This window comes from Sander lucioperca, chromosome 13 (assembly GCF_008315115.2).
Source record: "Sander lucioperca isolate FBNREF2018 chromosome 13, SLUC_FBN_1.2, whole genome shotgun sequence".
Taxonomy (NCBI): domain Eukaryota; kingdom Metazoa; phylum Chordata; class Actinopteri; order Perciformes; family Percidae; genus Sander; species Sander lucioperca.
The window spans coordinates 19,493,536-19,518,105 of record NC_050185.1 but is presented as its reverse complement, the minus strand read 5'-3'; the positions used below and the strand labels follow the sequence as shown (position 1 = coordinate 19,518,105).

The following is a 24,570-nucleotide window of genomic DNA, read 5'->3' as shown; positions in this document are numbered from 1 at the left end:
TCAATGTGAGGAGTAGGACTGGCAACAGCTGGACCGACGAGCAGCGCCACAGCGGATACCATCAGAAACATCATCACCTCCATGACACTAGTTCGTTGGCTGTCGACCTCTGGGAGAAGCTATTGTAACAAGTCTTTGAATTGATCACTCAATTGTCAGCTTGCAGCTTGCTCTTCTGAGGTCTTGGTTGAGAACACGAGATTTATACTTGCTTTGCCCACGCCTTTGGTTTCCCCCTCATTGCAAAACTTAAATGCAGTGAGTTTGCTGCATGTTTGAGATAAGATGTATGATTAGGTTGTGGTTGATGAGAAACGTCACCAAAATGAAGCTGATTCTCTGAATCAAATCTAGAGTTGGTTGCCATACTAGTAGTAAAAAACGAGTATTCACTTACTCCAGTAAAAAGAAAAAGTCATAAATAGCCCATGTCCTCAACAAGAGATTTAATGACAGAATGTTTTGAGCAAACAAAGTGGCAAACATGGAAATAGAACTGCAATATTTCCCCAAATTCTTTAAGCAGAACAGATCCTTCTGTTGCCATTGCTGGCCAGCAGATGGCTACTGGACACTGTATAAAGAATACAAACACCAGTGCAAGACTATATTGTATGTATATAGTGTATAAAGTTTGTTTTTAAATGTTTACGATTTGTGATGTCATCCAAGTAACGTTTAAACAAGAAGATCAAGGATTGCTGTGTATTTCCAAAGGAGTCATTTGACTGCTCACTGGAGATAGGATGAGAGGGAGGTGATGCTGCACTTTGTGATCTCAGAGTTCTGGTCCTGGTTCTTACGGATGCGGTAGAAATGCTCAATGTAGCTGGACCGACCCAGAAGCTCCACAAAGTCCTCGTCGTGGGTGATGATCAGAAGCTGGAAGTTACGCTGGCGAGAGCGACTCTTGATGATTCTGGGGAGAGCGAGCAAGAGCAGATAATAAAGTACATAACGAGGGACGGGCATTGGAAACTAGCAATAGCTATAAAGATGGAGATAAAGAAGATTTGTCGCACAAATGTCTATGTCGTAGCATCCGTCCCTATTCAAATAAACAAGAAATGAAAAAAAAGAAAGAAAAATAAATGAATATAGTTTACACTGTACTAGTACACACCACATCAGAACAGCCTTTTGTATTTTTCTGGTGCAAAGCTTTTGGTTCTATCAGTTTATCCAAAGCAAGGCTGGAGATGTGGTTGAAGAGGCTTATACATTATTGCCCAGTCACTGTGTGTATTTTTGTACTTCTATTTTTGTGAGGACCTTAATGAGTTTGAGACCTATTTCTGATACCTTGGGAGTGAGAACATTTAGCTCGATCCTGTTTGCATCATGTGAATGAGTGTCCTCACAAGTTTAGAGGTGACTAGAATTACCGCCTTTATGCCTCCTCTAACTAGTCTGTCCAGACTATTTGCAGTGCAACAGAAAACTCAGATTGGACAGATCGTCTAGCTCAGTGGTTCCCAACCTTTTTTCCTTGGCGCACCCCCCCTACTTATGTCTAATAAAAGCTGAGCCCCCCCCTCCGAAACCAAAGTTGAGGTAACTTTCCCTTACTTTCTTTTTTGATACAGAGGACTTATCAGCACGTTTCTCCGCCATGTTTCGTTCATAAAATAGTGATGCCGTGGCGGCAGGAAAAACAAGGATGATAGCAGCTAGCAGCTGACCTGATGACAGCAAGGGTCCCAGGTTAAGAGGTCCCAGAGGTTTGGCCTACTAAGTAGCCTGCCTACAAGTTTAAGCGAGAACAAAAATACATAGTTTTTATACAGACTTTTGTATACATTATATATTCTAGTGTATTATCATAATTTGTTTAACATGTGCAAATATTTTTTTTTTTTACCTCAACCTCAAACCAGATAAAGACTTGCGCCCCCCCCTGTGATCTTTGCCGCCCCCCTTAGGGGTCCCCGGACCCCAGGTCGGGAACCACTGGTCTAGCTAGCTGTCTCAATTTACCCTGTAACCATAGTCCATCAATGCCAACACAAAGGAAGCCCAAGGCAACGGATATCCGGCCCAAATGAGTGAAATCTGGTGGAATTTCTGTCGGCTACGGAGCAATCCCGGAAGTGGAACGTCGGGGATATAGACCAGTATCTGAACAAATATCCCCTCTTTTGTTCCTGAGTTATGGTGTTGAATAATGGCCAAAGTGATGTCACAGTGAAGTTAACCTTTGACCCTTTGGATGTAAAATATGATATGATTTATCTATTAGACATTTGTGTGACATGTTGTCATAATAAGAGTAGGAATTCTTGAACGTTGGCCCAAATTGCATTTTGTGAGGTCACAGTGACCTTGACCTTTGACCCACAAAATCGAATAAGTTCATCCTTCCATCCAAGTGTTCCTGCGATATCACGTTTATAAGAATGGGACGTACGGACGGACAGACATACTGACAGACCGACAACCTGAAAACATAATGTGTCCGGCCACGGCTATCGCCGGCACAGAGGCATAAAAACATTGTGTGTGTGTGTGTGTGTGTGTGTGTGTGTGTGTGTACTGACTCTACGAGGGCGTGTGCCAGTGACTCAATGTTGTCTCGGTCCAAGTTGGTGGTGGGCTCATCCAGGGCCAGGATCCCACAGTTCAGACAGAAGGTCTCTGCCAGAGCTAGACGGATGATCAGGGACGCCAACACCTAGACACACATCGCCACATTAGGGGGACAAAACAAGTACAACGGATTTTTTTAATTCCACTTGTATACATCATGATTCACTGGAAAATACTGCAATAATTTTATTTAATATATGTGCTAATACAGAAAATATTTTTCTAGTACCTTCTGACCAGCACTGCAGCGTCCTCTCATATCCAAAGCCGTGTCTCCTTTCACCATAACTACTCTGTAGTTGTAAACCCTCCGCCTGACTCCAGCAGACGAGTTTTCATCCACATCAGACCTGATCTCCACGTACTCAATGTCTGGAGAGGGGGCACGAGGGAGTGATGAAACACAGAGAGAGGGAGGAATGAGGGAGATGAACTATGTATATACACATACTACATACAAATCATAGATGTAAAAGCAAAAATGCACCTTGACCCCTGTAGGTGCTGCGCCATAGGTCTCTGATAATCTTGTTGATCTCATCCATCTTCATGCTGTGGAATTTCATGATGGTTCTGAGGGGGAAAACAAAAAAAATGAAGCTACAAACCCAATAGTGGACTAGATACTATGCTGCCTTCCCAAAAGCCAGGCATCTACTAGACAACGTTTTGTTGGACATCGCACTTTACCCAAGTCTAATTTCTGTTTTGAAAATCAGGAGACAAACCCAAGACAGATGCAGACTCATGATTGTGATTTATAAATATCAAATTCTATATCAAATAATATCAAATATTTTAATATTATATAAAACTAGCGCAGTGGCCGTTGAAAATGTGCCTGTTTTGGTGTGCGACCCATCCAGCCCGTTATGAGAGCTAATCAGCACATATCTGCATTCATTAACCACCAGAACCGGACCGTGTGTGTGTGAGAGAAAAAAAAAGAGAGAGAAAAAAGAGAGAGAGAGAGAGAGAGAGAGAGAGAGAGAGAGAGAGAGAGAGAGAGAGACGTCTTGTGTCGTATGATCGTTAAGGAATTTAACACTTCAGCAGGTGTGTTCATTTCCATACAGGTTTAGAGGATTGACAGTTAATGGTGAAGTATGGATTTGATTTGCAGGGGTATTTTGGCGACGGTAATGTTATTAGTGTTGTAAGTTAGCAGTAGACTTAATTAACCCGACCCAGGGTGAGTCTGATGAAAACGGATGTGTCTGCCTGGTTCAACTCTGAGATTTTCTCGGATTGCACAGCGCTGTGAAGGAATAATCTCAGAGAATACGTTATGTTATGTTCTGCCAGCTCACAGCAACTTAATACAATAGCAGGAAAAGAGCCCCCCCCCGCTGTTGTAAAGCGCTCTGCGTATAGCGTCTGCGTGTGATGTGCAGGTTACCTTCCCCCTAAACACGCCCCCAAACACGGACACACATATACAGATACGTCTCACTGCCACTTGTCTGTAGCTGGTTGTGCTTTGCATGTGTGGGATTCTGAAACATCCTTAAATTCGGGAATTGTCGTTTGTTTATTCAAAATCAAAGACAGTCCAAAGTAGTGCTACTTTGCACATTTTTGTGGGTTTGAGGTGTATGTCAAATTTTAGCTGCCAAAGCTCCGCTGCTCTCTGTCTCTGGTCCTCAGGGTGAGTGGCCAGCGGCTAGAGCGGCAAAAGCCAATGTGTGCTTCTTTTACCGATATATATTTAACGATATATTTTGCATTTCTAATCCAAACAACGTCAAACTTGGCACTGCACTTACTCGTGCCCGTAGCAAGACACCTGTCAAGTTTGAAATCCATCAGACTAATGGTTCAAGAGATATGCGCATCACAGACAGACAGACATTCGTGCAATTTATAGATAGATGTTAATTCCAACCACATGGGCTCAAAATGGCTATCAAGTATTTCCTTTATATATCCGTTTTGATGTATATCTGCCATTAGTTTTACCACAGTTCACAGTGAGCACACTTCGAATAGATGTCAAGCTGTGCAAAATAAAATGTGTCACTTAATGGGTCCTGGTGCAATAGAGTGAAAAATGTGCAATGGAACAATATGATATAACTGTGAAAATGTAAGCAGTATATATGCTGGGTATTCCAGATGAAAAGGGGAGCGTGCTGCCTCAAAGGTAAACAGCAGAGCACATTACAGTTTGCACACAAGCAAGCAGGAAGTTATCTGAACTCAAACTGATTCACCATGAAGCTTTATGTAAGGTAAAGAATTGTGTTTTTGCAAATTTTAATTAGTGTGCGGTTGCAAATTTTATTTATTTATAAATAAATACAATTTGCAACAGCACACTGTTTTAACTTACATAAAACTTCATGGTGGTTATCCATTTGAGTCAGATATATGATGATATAAAAGATATGAAGGCAACCAACTAGATGTTGCTTTCCGGCATACCAAGAAGCATGTTTGCCAATAATCTAGCAAATTGACGAGAAACACTGATGTGGTTTGAAAACACCAGAGTGATAACAGTATATAGTATATAAACTGTGCTTCTTCTGAAGCCCATATATGGCGGATAAATCGACATACCACGAAGATAGGAAGAAAAGACAGAGGGAGTAGAGCTATCCTTATCCATCCATCTGAACTTGCAAATCTTGTGTATTAACACAGTTAATGCAACAGAAGGAAGCCATGGCTTATGACTTCCTATTAAGGGTATTCAACTTCTAGGAAACAACAATATAACATGACTTGGTCATGATCAGAAGAATAGAGTGATTTCATATTTGAGATATATCATATTGCTGATACGGCCAATTAAACATCCCCCCCCCCCTTTTTTTTTATTGTTTATCTCGAACAATCATCAATGTTGCAAAAAAAAAAAAATTAAAACTCCAAAACTTAAACGCAAAGAAATCGGAATTTACCAAAGACTCAAAAAATAAATAATAAAAAAGTATAACTTCGAGAAGGAGCAGGCAGAAGCAAATGGCTTATTAGGTCCTGCCTATCATATTATTACAAAACAAATAGATATGCAAATACAGCATACAATCTTTCAGGTCTTACAATAACTTACAACAATACCTTTACATTACAATTCCATTCCTATGTTTCGGTCTATTCTTTTCTGTATTGGACAAGTATTGATTTCTTTAATGTATTTTTCAACTGAATGATATTATGGCTCTGTTTGATGTCATTGTTCAATCCATTCCATAAGGTCACCCCACAAACTGAAACACACATGCTTTTAACAGCAGTTCACACAAGAGGTTGTTTGAACATACATTGTCCTCTTAGATGATATCCCCCATCTCTTTCATTAAACATTGCGCGTATGTTACATGGTAAATTATTTTCTTTAACTTTAAACATAAATTGTTTAAAAAAAAACTTTTTTTAGATAAATGAAAATTCCCACTGCGTAGTTTTTGTTTTCAATACAATTTGTTAATCTTTCTACTAACTCAATTAGTGCAATAGACATTGATCTACACACACCTACAGTGACTGCTCTCTATCTGGCTGTGACCCAATAACCTGGGAGCCTGCTTTAAGATACTTTAATTTCGTAAATGTACTTGAGCATCACTTTTCACATGGATTCTGTTTCATATGGAATACATAAATAGCTGTACACTTGATGTATGAAACAAAACAATCTCAGTGAAATGAGGTCAATTAAATATTTATTTTGGTTTTAAAATGAAACTAGAACTGCATACAGTTATGACGGGGTCCTAGCCTACTCGGCGCGAGTCACCCCCAAACTTTTTGTCAGATCGGTCTGGAGATGCTACGTACCAAGTTTCGGGCAGATCGGTCGCAGATTGGTCGGCAAAGTAGTTTTCCATAAATCAAGATTTTTCACGCATAAAAGTGGAATGCAGGGATCTGGACTAGTCCTGAAAATGGCACCCCCCCACCATGTACGGTTTAGGCTGTAGCGTGACTTTTATCAACGGAAAAATAATAATCTCTAGAAAAATAATAGGGTTCCACAGCCCTGCTGTGTACCGCAGTTCTCCCACCCCTCAGGCTTGGACCCCTAATAAAAAGGAAAGCTGAAGGCTACTGCCAATTGCTTGTAGTAAAGTTAAAGTTATAACAGACATTTTAATTATTTTTTGGGAGTCATAAGAACAACTATGACAAACAGGTATTACATAATACTACATAATATGCTTAAATTCTGTTTTGGGTTGTCTGCTTCAGATCCTTGAATATATTTAATCACTTTAACATGATTTTTGAAACTTTGACATTATGGTGGTTTTGTAGTTTTGGGTGGGCTTTTTTGCCCACTACTATTGCCATTTATTTGACATACGTATGCTGTACATTATCTACTTGGCACTGCAGGTACAAATTAGTTGTTTAGGTACTCCCGGGCCACAGTAATGTTTTTAAAATGCCAATGGACATTAATGTGCACTGTCCACTATTCATAAACAAACAGACACACACTTACATAATCAGTTTTGATTCAAAGTTATTTTACAACAATGAAACAGAGATTATACAGTAGGTACTTGACAGTCACGGCACTGTCTGAAGGGTTTTGAACTATTATGCACACACAACTTGTTGCAAAGTGAGTGACATAGGGAGTTTCACACTGCCTTTTTTCCGCTCCAAAATCAAAACATCTCACCATGAAACCATTTTCTGTGTATTCAGACAGAAACTGTGACCTGGGTGCATGGTCTGCTGGAAGGCTGCTAAGTCTTGCTTTTAATCTTGATAACAGACACTGCATCACTGATGCCTTAACCCACAGATATGGGTAAATGATGCTTCTGCTCTCTTGTCAAAGAAAATCTGAAACTGTGAGCTCACACTTCCTTACTGAGGCTCACTCAAGCCTTTCATCTTCAGTTAGTGTCTCTGTCAGACTTATCCATGTATCCAAGCCACCCTGACTCCACATATTGTTATTGAGAGCTGTCCCAAATATCACCTTTTGGTTATTGAAGCTTTGGTGGGAAGTATTCAAATACATACGAAACTTCGCCGTTTCTGTTGATTTCTTCCAATGGAGCTAACATACTTTAGTTTAGTCAACTTTAACTTAAGTTGTGACAACGGACTTTTTCGACAACTTGCATGCCGATAGTTGCAGCTGAGTTGCTAGCCCATGGTGTTGGTACCGTTAGTGATGAAGTGAGGCAGGCCGTGACATGTTTTTCCGTCTGTCTACCGAGCGCCACACCTAGCCCTACACACACACACACACACACACACACACACACACACACACACACACACACACACACACACACACACACACACACACACACACACACACACAACACACAGCACTGTGAATAATGAATTCTAATTTATGATGATGCATAAATGAATAATGAATAATTATAATAATTAAAAAAAAAAAGAATGTAGTATTCAAATACTGATTTGGGCGTTGATTACCACGGCAACGATCAAAACTTTGAAGCGTTCGGGTCAGCCCTATTGATTTCGGAAGGAATGAAATTTTTTTTTTGGAAAAGAAAGCCACTGAAAAGGCATAATGAACAAAGGCTCTGATGCCTGATTCATGGCCTTAACAGTAACCTATCTGCAATCAAACTGTTAAGTAAAAACTACTCCGGTACGGTCATACATCATTTTAGGATGTGCAATATCATGCTCTGCTACCCTGCTGATAATTTTCCAATTATTTGCACATTTTTATCACAGAAATCAACACTGCAAATGCAAACCTGATGCCACATTAAAATGATGCCAATAATAGTAATGAGGTCACATTTCTAGGAAACAAATGTGATGGTTTCTGGTAAGTTTTGTGCTCGTAAGACTTGCAAAGCATTGCATTTTTTTTCTTGGACCATTTATGGACCAAACCTTCCCTCTTATTGTATACCCTATGTGACTGTATGTTATAATACTAAATATATACATACAAAGAAAATGTTAAATGTAGTGTTCCAACACTACACTACAGCTACACATTTTGCAAACCCCTCACAAATTTAGCACAACACTTTCTAGTGCATTATGATGCGATCAGATACAGTCCTAATCAATGACTACTGACGTGTCTGACTGCATTATATTTATCCACCTACACAAAGGAAAGTCAACTGCTGCAACACGTAATCCCTTTCCCTCAAATGTCGTCACTGCTTTGCTTTGTTTGCTGCCAATGGTTGTGCTCTCCATTAATCGAGGGCAAGCCAGGTCACTTACTTGGGGAGGTTTAGAATTTAAACGTATCACAGAATGAACAGCTGTTCTTACAGTATACATACATCAAAATACATATATTTATCAAAACCACTAAGTGTACTGCATTAATCTGTCAACATTACTGGTATCTTTGCACATGGTTTATGTGGAGCAGTATTTGGCACTACATTTACCTCATTAAAGAGAACTTATAATAAATAATGTCCATATGTATTTATATGTTTGTGTTTGTTAAACATTTTTAAATCTTATCTTAATTTATCTTATCTTTCTTCTGTTCTCACATTTCTTTATTTTGCTGTACTGACACGCGGACTAAAACAAAACCCTTGGTTTGTACTTGGTGAATTAAGTCTGATTCAGATTATGGTTCAGAGGAGCACTTAATCAAAAATAGGCAATCAAACTCAGTAGGCTGGCCCGAGTTGGCTAAATCTTTATTTCTTTTGTCATTGAATGTAGTAGGGCTGAAGCAAAAGTGAAAAAAAAAAAAATAGTTGTCTATAAACCAGATATGATTATACAAGTATGTAAGTATAGAATAGTAGTAAAAATAGTAAAGTTGCCCAGTTTTCTATAATAAAATGAATCAATTTGCTCAAATCTATTAAACTATTCATTAGTGGTACACTGGACATTATGCATAATATTCTACTGTATCATCACACTTAAAAGTGGCATTTGTATTCATTTGATCACAAATGCTGGTGAGTCATGTCTCACTATGTTTGGATATGCAACTGATGACATCCAATTGAGACGTTAGCATTAAGTTAGTGCTACTGCTGACCCTCTGCACTGCAGCTGACTGACTGAGGTTACATTAGCTTCACACAGGACCGCTAACAGGACGAGCTGCTCCTGGTTAAAGGTCTAAATTAGGTCTAAATTAAGAGCTTTAAGGTGAGATGAGCTTAAAACAATGATATGATGTGTGTAAAACAAGTTTAACATGCAAAGAGAATATCCAAACTCCACACAGGAAGGCCCAAGCAGGTCGGTAGGTACCCAGGACCTTCTTGCTGTGAGGTGACAATTACTCACGGTGCCGACCTCATTAGTCATTTTTAATAGTCAAATGTTTATCTGTGGAACCATCCAGCTGAGACATTTCGAAAACTCCCAGTGTTACTGCCTGGAAGAGTTACATAAGAAATCACAAAACGCAACTGACCTTTTAGCTAACAACCTAAAAACCTTGTGGTGAGTTTAATAGCCTAACTTTAAAGGGCCGGATAAGGAGAGACAGACCGATGTCTCATAACAGGAAAACTACTAGAGATTGTTCAACAAAGGATGTGCTAAAGTTGACATTCTGTTGTGTTATTTTTGATACATATCTCTGCATTTGGAGGAACTGATTTGAGAGCTGCAGTTTGAGTTTGTTAATATAAATGAATATTTAAAGATGTTTTCATTGTGTTATTGGTTCTTCTAAACATTCCCGCCATCGTCTTACATTCTTTATAAATTCTCTAGCCTTTTTACATGTACATTTTACATGTACATTTTACATGTACATTCGTCTCTGTGGTTTGACACTGAAATCATTCAATCAGATCTGTTTCAATTTGTGTCATTGTATACGTACATATTCACTTTCCCAGGCTGAGTAAACGTCTGACACTTGCTTCTACAGTACAAGTAGAGTACCACCTACTCTGATTTGTTAAGATTACATTATTGTGATATTAATATAAGGTATGTCATATGGAGCGGTTATTTTAGCTTACAGTATCAAAATTCTAGAACATTTTTTTTCTTAGTGATTGTTTTTCAGACAACAAAATTGTTGATTATAATTTACAACATAAACAAAAAAAATATTACACTACTAACACTAACACCTATGCTTCATTGCCACCCCTGATTCGGGTCGGGTGCCGAACTCGGTACGTTTTTGGGTACCTACCGAATTACGTCGGTACTACGGGGGACCAACTCATGTTAAATCAAACGGTGCCACAGCTTATCTGTCCTCTCTGCATGTTGACAGAGAGCAGGGCTCAGCTGACACACACACACACACACACACACACACACGCAGAGCTGCGGACGGAGTGAAACTACATTGACTTGGCAGTTTGTTTAACTCACAATGAGCCAAAGCATTGCCGATAAAGCGGTTGCAAGTGTAGTTACACTTTTCAAAACTCCAAGCAGACACCGTTCGCTGCAATATAATATTAATGGTGAGGCGAAAGCGGTCGCGGTGCAGTTAACATTACACTTCCTCTGAGACAGACAGGCACACCAGTGTTCTCTGTGCCCTTTTGACTGACTGAAAGGCTGGAGATGGCCCAACAGTGTTCTCTATGCCTGCCCTGGTGACTGGCAAGGCAAGGCAACTTTATTTCTATAGCACATTTCAGCAACAAGGCAATTCAAAACGCTTAACATAAAAAATTAAAGAGCAGTTTAAAAAGAGATAAAGAATGAATAAATGGTGGCTAAAATAGAATAAGGAACAAATACAAAAATAAAAGTTAAAGTGTAGTGTAAGTAGTAAATAATTATTTGATTTAATAGGTTGTAGGGATGGGTTTGGGAGGAGAGAGGGAGGGGTTTTATTTTGTGCAGAGTGTAAAATCGTCTAACTAAATAACAAAATGTTCTAAGGAAATAGGATAAATAGTTTTGGAATTATTTTTACACCTGAAATACATTTTTTGTTATTACAGAGGGAAAGTACCAAATAAAGGTACTGTTGGGTACCAGAACCAAATTTCAGGGATCGGTATTGGTACCGGAAAAAAAATTTGAAAAGTACCCAACCCTCCCCCTGATTAGTTAAACTTGAATTAAATTGAGAAATGCTTTTTGGTTAATACCTATTATAAGTGTGTGTACATGTTTGGGCAACACTTACTGATCAAGGGCCTTGTAGTAGAGATCCAGGTCTTTAATGACCAGCTCTGTTGTCCTCATTGTGATCATCTTGTTTTTGTAGCGCTCATCAGCTTTGTCATACTGATCTTCTCGCAGCTCTTTTCTGCAAGCAACCAGTTTAAAGAGTTCAATTCATGGGAAAAAAATCATATTATTAACAATTAGCAGGATCCATCAGTAGTAATAAATACTAAAGTAGCCAAAGGGCTGGACAGAAACAAGCAAAACAATGCCCTTTGTTTCTGTGGCTCAGTCATTAAGTGATGAAAGTGGAACAGGAAATCACTTGTTTTCTTTAAGGTGCACTGACATAGGTCAGCCTTAGATACTAGATTGGTATAATAATGAACATCTCATCTGAATTTTGTTAAGCTCTGTGCTGTGTAAACCCAACAATAGATCTGCATATCTCACCTATGATGCAGTATCTCCTCCTCGAAACCTTTTTGACGACCCAGTGCAATACTGCGGTTCTTCTTCAGATCTTCCAACTTGCGATCCGCTTCACGACGTTCTCTGGACAACCACAGAAAGCGACAAGGTAATATATTACTACCAGCCTGACCACAAGTGACCTTAAAAAGTGTAACACCACCGAGGCAAAAAGAGAGTGGGGATGTCTTGAACAGTTAGTCTCTGTGCAGCTTGGTTCCCTTTTAGCACTTTATCAAATGTATTGATCTTACAGATGATTAATAAAGGTGTAGTGCTCTTACTGGCGTAGCTGCAAGACTTGCATGTTGCCCATGTCTTTCATTAGAGCCTCACGCTTAGCCACAAGCTCCTTCAACTCCTCCATACGTTTCCTCAAGGTCAGGTTGTCTTGCAGCCAGCGCTCCTGGACCTAAGAAATATAAAAAAGGTTAAAAAAGTAACTTAATTACTAACAGAAGTGTGGGCCGAGTCCCCACAGGTTCCTACAGTGAACAACAGTGGAGGAGCTGAGTAGGTGTTTGGGGTCAACACTGATGAAGGCCAGAAGCCAAAACATCTGTCTATCAATAAAGTTGTTTTAATGCTTCAAGTGTTGCTGGAGTTTTGACCTTTTAAGACTGATACCCTTCTCTATGCATCTAAATATGTGAGTAAATTAAGTTGTGCCAGAAACCCAGACTACTGGGTGTTTTACAGTTACAGAACATACGGCACAGTGTTTCACTGTTCTATTGCCAAACAGATGCAAAACTGGATGCAACATCCACAGCTTAAGTTAATAACTAACTTATTTGCAACAACCAGTACAATGGGCGATTGAACTTTCAAATGTCTTTAAAAAGTAAAAGAAAAGAGAACTTAAGACGAGAATGAAGACAATAATGACTCAAGAGGCTGTACCTTTTGAGTGTCTATGTCCTGACGGATGTTTCCCATCTCCTTGTTGATCTTGTCTTTATACTTCTCAGCCTCATGGAGCTGAGTGTTGGTTTCTTGAAGCTCAGACTCTTTTTGCTGCAACAGCAACGACAGACAATGTCAATAAAGTTGTTCAGTTCCTTCAAAAATGAATTATCCAACACAATTAGAGCCTAGCTTCTAGGGCGAATATCAAAAGAATGTGAGAATGTGAAGACTGCATTTGTTTGCCTTTTATGATAACCATGTGTATGTAATGTCTATCACAATATGACCCATAGAGGTATCAGAGACACGGATGTTAGCAACTATGATAGTGGCAAACATGTTACCTCTTTGTATTCGTCTTTGCTGTCATCGACGTATTTGGTGATGTCTCTTTCCAAGGTGCTGATCGCCTTCACTTTCTCTTTAATGGCATTGATCTGTCAGAGGCAAAGTGTTAGAATAGCGACTAGATTAAGATTCATTATATGTAGCAGAAGAAGTTTAAAACTGCTTTTAGTCCATCCTTACCATTTTTGTGTTGCCTAATTTATTGTAAAAACGCTTTCAGAAAATTATAACATAATTCTATTGAATATGAATGTTTCGCTAATAAACGTAGAAAAGAAGCATATAAAAAGGCCCATTGTTAGCATTTTCTGTTCAAGCAAAAATAGAGGGAGTTACACGAACAGAGGAAAGAGATAAAATGGAGAGGAGGATATACTGTAATCTACTTTGTCTATTCCCATGTGTGTGAAACAACAGCTTGTTGCTGAATTTATGCTACAGTACAGGTTTCAGTACAGAGAAAGAGTACAGTAAAAGAGAAACAAAAGTGAGAATGTGTCCACCTTCTCCTGCCCCTCTTCCTGCCTCTGCCTCTTGCGCTCCACCAACTCCAGCCTCTCTTGTTGCAGCTTCTCCAGAGCAGCAGCCAAAGGGGACAGCTGTTCCTTTGCTTCCTGGTTGGACACGAAGTGAGAGGAAAAGTGAAAACATAGCTAGATATAAAATATAAATGAAGCATACAATAACATGTCAAATAGAAACAGATGAAATAAAAGTAAAGTCACAGGTACACACCACAGAATTATATTTACTGTGTACTTGTACGTGGAAGTAGAACTTACGAGGTGTACGTGACTTAATGCAGGCCGTGCACAGTAAGAATAGGCAAATTATACTGCATGTACTGTATATAAAGAAATGGGTTTGTGTATGGAACAGAAATATGCAAACTGACAGAAAAAACATGATGTGCAAAATGTGCATTGTACTCTCATAAGAGGGTGAACTTGAACTTCAAACGATGAGAAGTGTAAACACTACAAACAATCTTGTGTCCTGCATATTTTTGTGAGCGCTACAGTTTTTAACAAGTGCCTCTACATCAACATTTTACAAAAGTAGCTCATATAAACAAAAACAAAGAAACGTACCCTGATATCCCTGGTTAAGGCCTGTATTTCAGTGGTGAACTCGACACACTGCTCCTCCAGCTGCTGCTGTTTCTGCATATCACTGCTCAGCTGGAGTTTCTCTGCTCTGGTCTCATTCACAGCACCTTTCAAAACCTGAATCTGATCCTGCTGGTCCTGGATCAGCTTACGCTTCAGCTCCATCTTGCTGGAGGCTGCAGGGTCACAAAAAGTTACAAACAAACAAAGACAAAAATGCAAAAGAATTGCTTCAACCCCATTCCCTTTTTCATCAGACTCCTGAAGTCAACAATCTTCAGCTGTGCATAACAAGCTGGGGACAAACAAGTGATCTTTAGTGTAGGTGTTCTCCAAAGCATGCAACAGGTTTTTTGATTAATTGGCTTTAATGATGAACGCCACCTAAATGCCTCATTTACTCTCATTACTTTGATTGATTGCCTATTCTAAGCATGCTTCAAGTCTCTGAAAGTTGAGATTCGTACTGTACTGTACTGATTGTGGCTCAGAAACTAAAAAAAAAAAACACAATTCTTTAAATTTGGAACCTATTGTCTAGAAAATGGTCAGTGTGGTTTGACTTCAAGATGCATATATCATTGAGATATGTAGCCTACTTTTGAAGTAAGACTTACACTCAGTTGCAAGTTTATCTGGTACACCTAGCTAACACTAATTCAGTCTAATACATCAGTCCTGTAATAAATCCTACCTAAACGAAGGTATAATGTTCAGTTTAAGTTCAAACTGTTTTGGGAGGTGTTGGTTCAACTTTGTGACCATTTTGGAGGCTGCAGTTTGTGGTGCTGCTGAACTGCACTGCATTATACAGAGACAGGTTTCTGTCATTGATATACATGAGGTGGACAACTGTGACAATAGAATCACCTGCTAATATTATGTGATTACCTATAACTTCAGAAGAGAAAATTAAGAAAAGTGTTAACAATTATAACCCAAATTGCCTGTTGTAAAGTCTTTAAGACTTTAAGAGCAAATGAAAGAGATGATTATACAAAATATAATGCATTTTAAGCTCTCTGATACATTTGGCTCCAAATCTCAGCAATTAAAGTAAAGATGAGTAAAATAAAAGTGGTGGCAAAACTACAACATAAGACCCAGACAGTAGAAAAATGGAATTTCTCTGCGAGTATGCCTGTATTATATCATCTTACTGGTATCTAACTTGTGCTGAGTTTCTTGTTTCTCCTGACTGACTTGCTGGACGGTTCTGGTCAGGTCTACTCCCTGGAGTTTGGCTGCCTGCTGAGCCAATTTCCTCTCCAACTCTTTAAGGTCCATCTGGAAAGAAATAAAAAAAAAAAACAGTAATGTGAAGAAAGACAAGAAAAAGAAAAGAGGGGTGGATAGATATTTTCAGGAATTAGCAATGTCTTACAGTCATTTCTCTTAATCACCAAGATCTTTCAGCGTCGCAATTCAAATGCCAGTGTTATCAATTTTCTTATCGGAGACTGCTGTTATTTGTAACTTTCATATCAGAGAAATAGAGACAATGACAAGAAAAGGAAAGAGTTTAATATCTGGAGAACGAAGGGAAGAACTATGGTGGAAAGATTATAAGCGTACGAGAGAGGCAAAAGACAGCCAGGAACTGGTCAGAATGCCTAGGATGAAAAAGTGACAGAGGTGGCCAAAAAGAGTGAGACAGATGGGAGGATGGTACCAGGTATCTGTCCATGAGAGATATGTCCTGCAGACAAGCCTTGGCCGTTTCCTCCTCTGACATCAGGGTAGCAAGCAGAGTCTCCTGCTCCTCCACATCGCCCTTTAGCCTCTCGATTTCTCTGTTCACAGTCTGCAGGCGGTTTCTCAACTCAGGCAACTCCTTTTCCTGAAACTGTACAATGGACTGCCTGGGAGGCAAGAAAGAAAATAGAAATATACTTTGAGCAGAGAATAAAGATGTATGTTACATTCATTTAGATACTGTCATCCAACATTCTCTCTTTTTTGACTTCCTGCTGTTATTATGGGGGAACTGTTTTCCCTGAAGCCTCCTGGGAATGGAAGAAAGGATGCACACTTCTTTCTGGAACTTGTAATGAGTTACACCACAAGTTTTAACACACACCGAGATCATTTTGAAAATTGTCTAGGATTTGATGTCCTGAGGGTACGCCTAACCTGAAAGGCTAAGAGAAGGCCTAATCAATGACCCAATAACTAAAACATTTCAGATAAAGTTTGCAAAATTGCTTGCTTGGATAAGTTTCCACTTAATGTAGATGATCATTATCTTATCTTACTTGGTTTTTCAGATAAACAGTAAATAAGTTAACTAAACCATCTCAAGCTGCTGATAAAAGCCACAAGATGGAAACCAGACAATTCAAGTGGATCTTGTGATAAGATTTTTCTTTTTTATTGCATGTTTAACTTGACCTTACTAGACCCCAGAACCAGTACCCCATACCCCCAAAATATGATTTGGTTGCAGGCATTTTGGGAGAACCTCTCCAGGAACCATCACCTTATCGTGGTGGAGAGGTTTGTGTGTCCCTATGAACCTGATGGCTGTGTTGTCTGGAGCTTTGTGCTCCTGGTAGGGTCTCCCATGGCAAAGTGGTTTCAGGTGAGGGGCCAGACAAAGAATGGTTCAAAAACCCTATGAGTGACCGAGGAAGAGATAGAGTGACCCTGCCCGGAGGAAGCCCGGGGCCCCCGTCTGGAGCCAGGCCCAGATGGTGGGCCCGTCAGCGAGCGCCTGGTGGCCGGGTTTGCCACGGAGCCCAGCCGGGCACAGCCCGAAAAAGCTACATGGCACCTCTCTCTCCATCCTATGGGCCCACCACCTGTGGGAGGAACCGCTGGGGTCGGGTGCACTGCCACATGGGTGGCGGTGAAGGTCAGGGGCCTCGACAGACCAGACCCGGGCGGCAGAGGCTGGCTCTGGGGACGTGGAATGTCACCTCTCTGTGGGGGAAGGAGCCGGAACTTGTGCGGGAGGTGGAGCGCTACCAGTTGGATCTGGTGGGGCTTACCTCAACGCACAGTCTCGGTTCTGGAACCATACTCCTGGATAGGGGTTGGACTCTTTTCTTCTCCGGAGTTGCCCAGGGTGTGAGGCGCCGGGCGGGTGTGGGGATACTCACAAGCCCACGGCTGAGCGCCGCCAGGGCTGCGCTTTGTCACCAATCCTGTTTTGTATTTATGGACAGGATATCGAGGCGTAGTCGGGGTGGGCAGGGGTTGCAGTTCGGTGGGCTGGGGATCTCATCGCTGCTTTTTGCAGATGATGTGGTCCTGATGGCATCATCGGCCTGTGACCTTCAGCATTCACTGGATCGGTTCGCAGCCGAGTGTGAAGCGGCTGGGATGAGGATCAGCACCTCTAAATCTGAGGCCATGGTTCTCAGCAGGAAACCGATGGAGTGCCTTCTCCAGGTAGGGAATGAGTCTTTACCCCAAGTGAAGGAGTTCAAGTACCTTGGGGTCTTGTTTGCGAGTGAGGGGACAATGGAGCGTGAGATTGGTCGGAGAATCGGCGCAGCGGGTGCGGTATTACATTCAATTTATCGCACCATTGTGACAAAAAGAGAGCTGAGCCAGAAGGCAAAGCTCTCAATCTACCGGTCAGTTTTCGTTCCTACCCTCACCTATGGTCATGAAGGCTGGGTCATGACCGAAAGAACAAGATTCAGGGTACAAGCGGCCGAAATGGGTTTCCTCAGGAGGGTGGCTGGTGTCTCCCTTAGAGATAGGGTGAGAAGCTCAGTCATCCGTGAGGAGCTCGGCGTAGAGCCGCTGCTCCTTCACGTCGAAAGGAGCCAGTTGAGGTGGTTCGGGCATCTGGTAAGGATGCCCTCTGGGTGCCTCCCTAGGGAGGTGTTCCAGGCACGTCCAGCTGGGAGGAGGCCTCGGGGAAGACCCAGGACTAGGTGGAGGGATTATATCTCCAACCTGGCCTGGGAATGCCTCGGGATCCCCCAGTCGGAGCTGGTTAATGTGGCACGGGAAAGGGAAGTTTTGGGCCCCCTGCTGGAGCTGCTCCCCCCGCGACCCGATACCGGATAAACGGACGAAGAAGAAGATGGACGGATGGGTGGCATTTTGGGAGAGGTCTATCAATTAAACCCTTACTGTATGTACTCTATGTATGCTTTGTACTTTGTATATTTGTTTTGAATGAGCTTACCTCTGCATTTTTAAATAAGTTTAATTGCTCTGAATGTCACCTTATTTGTTTTGTTTTTTTATCGAAGGGGTTGGCTCTGGGAAATTCTGCTCTCAACAGTGAGATTCTGCTCAGGTCATGAAAAGACAGTGGAGAGAGCCAGTTATCAATCATTTGAAGAATCTGGCTCCATCTAGTGGGGTACCCGTGCCCTACCTTTTTTTTTTGTTAAACCAAATGGGAGAAGAAAAATGCAAGAAGTCCACTTATATACTCGTCATCTAAAAAACACATTCTGATTGATCTAAAGCAATATGACCTTTGGATACTTCATATACATTTTCCATACTTTTTTGTATTATACCTCTTTCACACCACTGACCCGGGTTGGGCCAGGTTTGTCTGATCAGGGTTCAACCCTTCTTTTGGAAATTCAAACCAAGCAATAAAACATGGGTCTATCCCTGGTCATGACAATTCAGGGATCACCTGTGTCAACCCGGGAGCAATTACCTAAAGTGCTTTACACGTCATGTTCAGTGAACAGTTAACATCACATACTCCAGTCCAGCTGTGTACCAGCAGAACTAATGTTTTGTAGCTACATGAATTTATTATTGTACAGTAGGGAGAGATTATGATTATGTATAGCACAAATAAATAACCATCAAACACTTCTCAGGTGATTTTGTGCAGACTGATTTCTCCTCCTCTCCATATTTATTGCAGCAGCTGGACAAGTAAGTAGGTTACTCTAGTATTGATTTATGACCATTTTATGACGAGGGGAGCTTTGCTTTTTTATTAAAAGCAAAGTTAGGCTTTTTCATGGCTCGTTTTTAAAAAAGACAGAGAGAAAACAGAGAGATTTGCGCTACCGTGGCTGTAGCGGGGGTGCCGAGAGAATTAAACAAAACCTATTTTTAATACGTTTACATTCTAACGCTGGGTTTTTACAGGCAAAACCTGCCTGTAAAAACTCTGCCACCGCTCTGCAAAAGGCAGACTAGTGAACATCCGGGCACCCACTGTCAGCGGACTGTTCGCAAATGAATTGAACCGCTCTGCTGTTGTTGAAGCTGCCTGTGAAAATCCTAGTTTTATACAGTCTGTGATGAAAACCCAGCGTAAAACAAAGGCAATGAAAGGCATTCACGGTGTTAACAAAAAACGACAGAAGTACTTGTGTGAGTAATAAAAATAAAAAAGAATTGAGAGAGAGTTCAAATCCTGCGTACTTTCTCTGCAGACACTGTTCGACAGCCCTATTTGAGTAGTTTAAGTACATTAAATCTTTTCATATTTCCCGAGCATACAGTACACTTGTTGCACTACTACACAACCTCTGCGTTGCCACAGCCAGCTTTCTGCATACCTGACAGGTCTGAGAGCCATCATCTCATCTCTTTTCTTCTCCTTCCTCTTCAGGTCCTGCTCTGTGTTTTTCAGCTTGTCTGGCACCAGGCGTAGTTTGGACTGCATGTCACTGATAACTTCCTGCAGATCAGATTCTGAGGGGAACGTCCGCTGGCACACAGGGCAGCAGGGCTCTCTCTCCTCCGTCAGCTGGCTGATGAACTGGGTGTACACTGCTGTAGCTCCGGCTAGCATGGCTATAAAAACACAGGTGGAGGAAGAGAGAACAAACGTATCAAATCTTTATTTACACTACTTGGACTGTGAGGTTAAAATGGACTATCTGCCACTCGTACTATGTCTATCACACAGTAGAGTAATCTGCTCCTTGGTTGTTTTACTCCAATCAATGCTACCAATCAATCAGTGCTACCAATACTAAAACTACATTCAATAGAAGGCCATTACAAGGTTAAAACGGAATCATTGTACTGTCTGTACCTTCCTCATTGTCAGGTGTAGTGTCACATAAATGTAACTAACATCAAATAGCAAGCATTGCATTATGGTATGTTGAATAAAAAGTTGTGGACATGTTATGGACACTACGTTTTTTGTTCCATTTTGGGAATTTCTGTGGCCAATATATAGTACATAAATCACACAAATTACACTTAAAAATGAAGACACTCAAATAAAATGGTGGTAAACATGGTACAAAAGGTAGCATTTTGGTAGTGGTTTTGGAGAGAGCCACTGATTTTTGGAGGCGCTTAAACTCAAAGTTTTAGTCTGTGACAAAGTGAAGGTTTTAATTATATTCATCCATGACGAGGTTAGGAGCATTGGAGGGCAACACTGACCCTTCTCAAATCAGTGCAGCAACAATGTGCAGATTCGGGATTTGTCTCGGATTCGTCAATTCACATAGTGATGTCCCATCATCTACTGGTGCAGCAAGGAGGGCTCGGACTGACGTTTTTTTACAATCTAAATGACATCTCATCTGTATGAAGGTCTTCTCCAGATCTAGACTACTATTTGTGTCCATTCACCTCTTTGTTTGGAGATCTTCTCCAGATCTTCTCGCAGTTTGCCCAGGTCCTGCTCCAGATCCTGACTGCCACACACACTGAAGAATTTCTCTTCGTCGATGACTAGCTGCTGCTCCTTCTTTCGTACCTCAGCAGCAATGTGGCTTTTATTCTGCTCACTTGATGCCAGGTCCTTACTGATAATTATTAAAATCATCACATAACACCAGTCAGTGCCACAGAAAGGGATTTTTTTCACATTTTATTTTATTATATGTGAGCTTTAATGTAAAGAAATCTTACTAACTTGAGTTTGGCAAGTCTGTCCCTGGTATTGTTGATTTCCTTAGACTTGGCATAGATCCAGTCTTCCAGCTCTCTCTTGTTGGGAAAGTGGCCAAGCAATGACACCAGATCCTCGCTGTGACGAGACTTGATCTTACGAACCTGCTCCTCCTTCTCTGTCTGGAGGAAGGAAAGAGGAAAGATGAGAGGGGATAGGACAGACGACAAAAACACGGCAAGAGCAGGTAAGGAACAAGGGGAAAGATTTAGAGGGGAATATTTTTTAACATTTTTATAGTGTGAAAGGCTCAAGACTGAGGCCAGGAGGGAAAAGAATGTTCCACACCAGTTGCCTTCCAGTGAACTTAGGTTACACGTTACCTTGTCCTTTTTCAGCATGTCCACCTGAGTGCGTGCGGTGGTGTGTGTGTTGAGCAACTCCATCTCTTGGTCGAGCTGTCTCTGTGCGTGGTCAAGTTCAGCCTTTTCTCTCTGGAGCTCAACGACCTCGGCCTTCAGCTCCTCCACGTTTGAGCTCTGAACTGCACTCTGCAGCTCACGCTCCTGAAAAACACACACACACACACACACACACACACACACACACACACACACACACACACACACACACACACACACACACACACACACACACACATCAGAACTCATGGCACTTAAGGATAACTGTGTGTTATATGTTGTACTTTACAAAGAATACAGTGGTTTATAAGTATATTGTGCGAGAAATACTTTCTATAAAAAATACATAAAATACTTCATACAAATAATTGTTCTTTAATGCTCCTAGAAAGAAATGCATGTAACAAAGTAGACACAAGAAAACCTTATCATAGCCATTGTATGCATACTCACCACTTTAGCCAGTTCATTCTCCAGTTCTTGCAGTCGGCTAGACGAACCCTCCAGCCTCTGCAGCTCTGCCCTGATGTTTCTTAGTTCTTGCTGCTTCTTTCCCTGCAGGTCTCTCTTCAACTCCACGGTTCTCTCCAGGCCCGTCTTCTTATCCCTCATTTCATCAATGGACTGCTGCTTCTGCTGCTCCTTTTCCTGCAGGTCTGCCTGAAAGGACAAAAATCATATGGGGAATCAGGCATTACAGTTATAAGTAGCAGATTTATTTGCACGTCATCATGTCTGAGGTATACAACAGCATTTACAGTATGGAGAGAATTTTCAGAAATTATACAGAGCATTTCTTACCATAACCTGACTGGCTGTCTCTTTTTCCTGCTCCAGTCTCTGTGTGACGTGACGATGAAAGCTATCAAGCTGAAGAGTGGTGAACGGTGGTCGGTCGTAACCCTCCATCTCCAGATAGGAAGACAAAGAGCGGACCTAAGAAAGAAAAATAACAGTACTTGTTTTGTTGTTTTAAAATAATATATATATTCTTTTGCAATAAATGGTTAACATGTGTTTTAATATTTAGGTACAGTCCATGCACTAAATAAAAACAATGGCACTCTTTTTACATTTTGAAAGTCATTTTCAACATGTTGCAAACCACTAACAGCTTTTGTGTCTTTGTATATGGAACAATAGTTTACTGTTACTGTACATGGTTAGAAAAATGAAGGGACCAAATATTTAAACTGACATTCTGGCTATGTGTGATGGGGTTTCACTTGCTTTGCTTGCTACATTTGTTTATCAGTAACTTCTGTCCAAAGCTAAGTGCATTCAACCTTCGTGGGACCAAGAGCTAGATGTCGTCAAAAATGTAAGTGCCGTTCCAAACAAACAACTAAGAGTGTGTTCAGTGCTGCAGTACAAGTGCATAGAAGTCGATTTTTATCTCTCACCTGAGTGTCGCGGTTCTTGATGTTTTGAGAGTGACGGTCAGCTTCTAGCTGTAGACGACCTGGGAAAAGAGAGGGGGATTTCAGCAGCTAATTTAGTCTTCTGGAGAGATCTCTCTATATCCACCTGTCTGTCCATCCTTCCTTGTACCAATCACAGATATTGATTTTTCTTTTTTCTTTTTGACTTAAAAAAACAGCAGAGTATTAAAAGTCCTCCTCAGACTTGTTTCTAGGATCGTTTCTGCCAACGCACTCAAGGGTGTATGCTATCCAATAATACTGCACCAAAAAGAGATCAAGAGTAGAATACATTCAATTATACATACAATATGGGTGTAAGTTGTGCCTAAAAGTTCAGGCAAAAAGATATGTTGGACTAAGTTTTTAGAAGTGTATTGGTTACCCCAGTACACAGAGTGGTACATGTGTGCAGGTGTGTGTACCTTGTTCTACCAGCAGATCAGCCTTGACTCTGTTGAGTCTCTGACACTCCCGACCAGCTCTCTCCAGCTCCTTCTGGCAGTCTGTCAGCCTCCGCTCCTTCTCCCTCACCGTCCTCTGGTGGTTCTGGTAAATATCCTGTAGCTGCTCGTCTGAACCCTGGAACACCTGCCGCATACACAGTTCACTGGCTTAGAGTGGCTCTGAAGCCCATCGAGTACAGCTTAGCAAACTGTCAGGGTCAAAGGTTTGCCTCCACCGGGGCCCTCCATGATAAGAAAAGATATGCACCAATGGATCTTTAAAATGATCTGGATAAAAGACAGCATATACCTGCTTCAGGTGTAACAATGCCTGCATACAATAAGAGCACTACATCGTTACTACATTACATTAGTGCATCTACAGCAAACAAGCAAGTCTTGGTAGCCGAATGGTTACAGCAGTTCGGTTCCAGCAGGGGACCTTTTTTTGCATGTCATACCTTTGCAACAGAAAGCAAGTAGTAACTGTGGTCATAATTCTGACAAACACAACACGTTGATTCTTTACACAAAGCACCTTACATTTCCAACAAAGTCATGTTATCACACTGACAATTCATCTCTGTCACTCACAAAAAACACGCAGCCACACATACACAAATTGGCTGTTCTGTTGCCGATGCTTTCACTCTCTCAAACAAAAACAGACACAAACACAACTAAAAAGCACCAAACAGATGGGAGGAAGAGCTCCTGTAAGGCAGAGGAGCAGAAACATCCAACATTCATATAAATACGGCTTGACATTACAGACTTACAACAACCTCATTCACCATCTGCAGTCTTTCTGTTAGTTTCCCATTTAGGTTTATGATACTTCCAGAGAGGAGTCTGGAGTATTATAAAGCAGGTGTTTAGCTAAATAAACCCTCAGACAGAGAGACAAATAGGGAGACTTGGTGTTTTTTTCCTCTTTTTAACCTCATTATATGTATTCATGCATTTAATTTCCAAACATCTTGTCAAGTTTCCCAAAACATTTTAGCCAATGTGTTG

At 41.0% G+C, this 24,570-nt stretch overlaps 1 protein-coding gene across 1 annotated transcript in view; it reads right to left on the bottom strand.

Annotated features, from left to right (window-relative positions):
• Positions 1-652: 652 nt before the first annotated feature.
• Positions 653-24,570, bottom strand: part of rad50 (RAD50 homolog, double strand break repair protein) — a 28,294-nt gene continuing 4,376 nt past the window's right edge. The window contains exons 8-28 of the mRNA XM_031280754.2: positions 23,533-23,698; positions 23,090-23,148; positions 22,488-22,622; positions 22,140-22,346; positions 21,648-21,830; positions 21,289-21,446; positions 21,003-21,178; positions 19,967-20,204; positions 16,141-16,330; positions 15,629-15,755; positions 14,451-14,644; positions 13,863-13,973; positions 13,356-13,448; positions 13,006-13,119; positions 12,387-12,514; positions 12,085-12,186; positions 11,651-11,773; positions 3,074-3,159; positions 2,816-2,958; positions 2,538-2,671; positions 653-919 (exon numbers count right to left, since the gene is read on the bottom strand). Of these exons, the coding sequence (XP_031136614.2) occupies positions 733-919; positions 2,538-2,671; positions 2,816-2,958; positions 3,074-3,159; positions 11,651-11,773; positions 12,085-12,186; positions 12,387-12,514; positions 13,006-13,119; positions 13,356-13,448; positions 13,863-13,973; positions 14,451-14,644; positions 15,629-15,755; positions 16,141-16,330; positions 19,967-20,204; positions 21,003-21,178; positions 21,289-21,446; positions 21,648-21,830; positions 22,140-22,346; positions 22,488-22,622; positions 23,090-23,148; positions 23,533-23,698 (3,054 nt within the window). The 3' untranslated portion in view covers positions 653-732. The remainder of the gene's footprint in view (positions 920-2,537; positions 2,672-2,815; positions 2,959-3,073; positions 3,160-11,650; positions 11,774-12,084; positions 12,187-12,386; positions 12,515-13,005; positions 13,120-13,355; positions 13,449-13,862; positions 13,974-14,450; positions 14,645-15,628; positions 15,756-16,140; positions 16,331-19,966; positions 20,205-21,002; positions 21,179-21,288; positions 21,447-21,647; positions 21,831-22,139; positions 22,347-22,487; positions 22,623-23,089; positions 23,149-23,532; positions 23,699-24,570) is intronic.